Raw genomic sequence first — 1,502 nt, 5'->3', positions numbered from 1 at the left:
TGCAGTGGCGCAATCATAGCTCACTGCAGCCATGCCCTCCCCGGCTCAAGCGATCCTCCTGCCTCGACCTCCCAAAGTGTTGGGATTACAGGCGCGGCCACTGCACTCGGCGAGAGTAACTTTCACTGCACTTCTGAAAGCTCGTGGGCAGCTCCTGCCCCTAACAAAGATGGCGACACCGCCACACATGCTCCTAGCACTCTCCGGCGGCCTGCCCTTCAAACAGACGGCCGCCGCCTCATCTAGTTTGAAGGCCGAACGAACACAGCCACGCGGCATCCAAATCCCACGGGAGCCTACGCCGCGCAGAAACAGGACGGACTTCGTACGACTCTCGCGATAATACGGGCGGGCTGAAGGCTGCTCACATCTTACCAGCCTGAATAATCGCGCCCGCCGCCGTGGGGCCTAAGACTCTCGCGAGACAGTATCCACCACTTCCCGCCCGTCAGTCCTTCACGGTCCCCGAACCGCCTGCTGGTTGAAGTGCAGCCTGTCAATCAGAGTCGTGCTCGAGGCCCCGCCCAAGGCCGTGTACGCCGCTCCTTACGTAAGTTCCTCTCCAGCCCCTGCGTAGTCGATAAGGAAACCCGGACGCCACTGCCGCTTTCTTTTTTCAGGCCGGCCGGGAAGATGGCGGACATTCAGGTGTGGGCTCGGGGCTTGGTGTCAGGCTGCAGGGTCCGCCCTGGCCTTCAGGGGCGTATCCGGGAGGGCAGAGCCGGGCGCCCAAGTTCGGGGGTTAATTCCGGGCGTCCGTGATTATTTTCTAGAGATTAGCTGGGGCGGAGGGCGCATGCTTTTGCCTTTTTCTAGACGAGTGCTTCCTAATTCCTGGGGGCTTCGGGCGTTAATGGAGGCTCAAGCGTTTTAGGACTTACCTTCTTAAAAACCAAGTTTAAGAAGGTTTTCTTGGAGTTTTCCGGTCCTAAGGGTTAATTCTATGGAAAAGGACTCCTAAGGGCGAATCCAAGGAGCCTGCCGTTTGGTATTTAATTTTGAGTTTTTATGTACTACATAAGGAGTGAATCCTGGGTGGGCGAGCTTGGGTCTTGGAGAGTGATCCTCGCTGAAAGATGTCCAGGGTGTGAGAGGGGTGGTCCTGATTTAGAGGATGAATTTTGCAAGCCCTGGGAGGCCTTCTGGAGTATATAAATTGAAATAACCTCGGGCTTAGATCTGAGTATGAATTACAGGTAAGGTCGGGGTGGTCGTGTCTTAGAGGGTGATTCTGGGGCACCAGGCCTTGGAGGCCAGCGCTTTGCGAGTAAATGTAGAGAATGGGGTCTGGGAGGTTCTGGGAAGGTCTCTAGGGCTGGTTGCTGCCGGCTGCAAACTTAGCAGCTCATCAGTTTTCTCATACCTGTAGACTGAGCGTGCCTACCAAAAGCAGCCGACCATCTTTCAAAACAAGAAGAGGGTCCTGCTGGGAGAAACTGGCAAGGAGAAGCTCCCGCGGTACTACAAGAACATCGGTCTGGGCTTCAAGACACCCAAAGAGG

At 55.9% G+C, this 1,502-nt stretch overlaps 2 protein-coding genes across 2 annotated transcripts in view; both read left to right on the top strand.

Annotated features, from left to right (window-relative positions):
• The window catches only part of RPL13A (ribosomal protein L13a), a 4,389-nt gene that overhangs the window by 130 nt on the left and 2,757 nt on the right, over positions 1-1,502 (top strand). The window lies entirely within an intron of this gene.
• Positions 587-1,502, top strand: part of RPS11 (ribosomal protein S11) — a 17,918-nt gene continuing 17,002 nt past the window's right edge. Inside the window, exons 1-2 of the mRNA XM_011979279.1 lie at positions 587-648; positions 1,370-1,499. Coding sequence (XP_011834669.1) covers positions 634-648; positions 1,370-1,499 — 145 coding nt within the window. The 5' untranslated portion in view covers positions 587-633. The remainder of the gene's footprint in view (positions 649-1,369; positions 1,500-1,502) is intronic.

Source organism: Mandrillus leucophaeus, unplaced genomic scaffold (genome assembly GCF_000951045.1).
Source record: "Mandrillus leucophaeus isolate KB7577 unplaced genomic scaffold, Mleu.le_1.0 Scaffold200, whole genome shotgun sequence".
Lineage (NCBI taxonomy): Eukaryota > Metazoa > Chordata > Mammalia > Primates > Cercopithecidae > Mandrillus > Mandrillus leucophaeus.
Note: the sequence above shows the minus strand (reverse complement) of the source record. Positions and strands in the feature narration are given on the sequence as shown.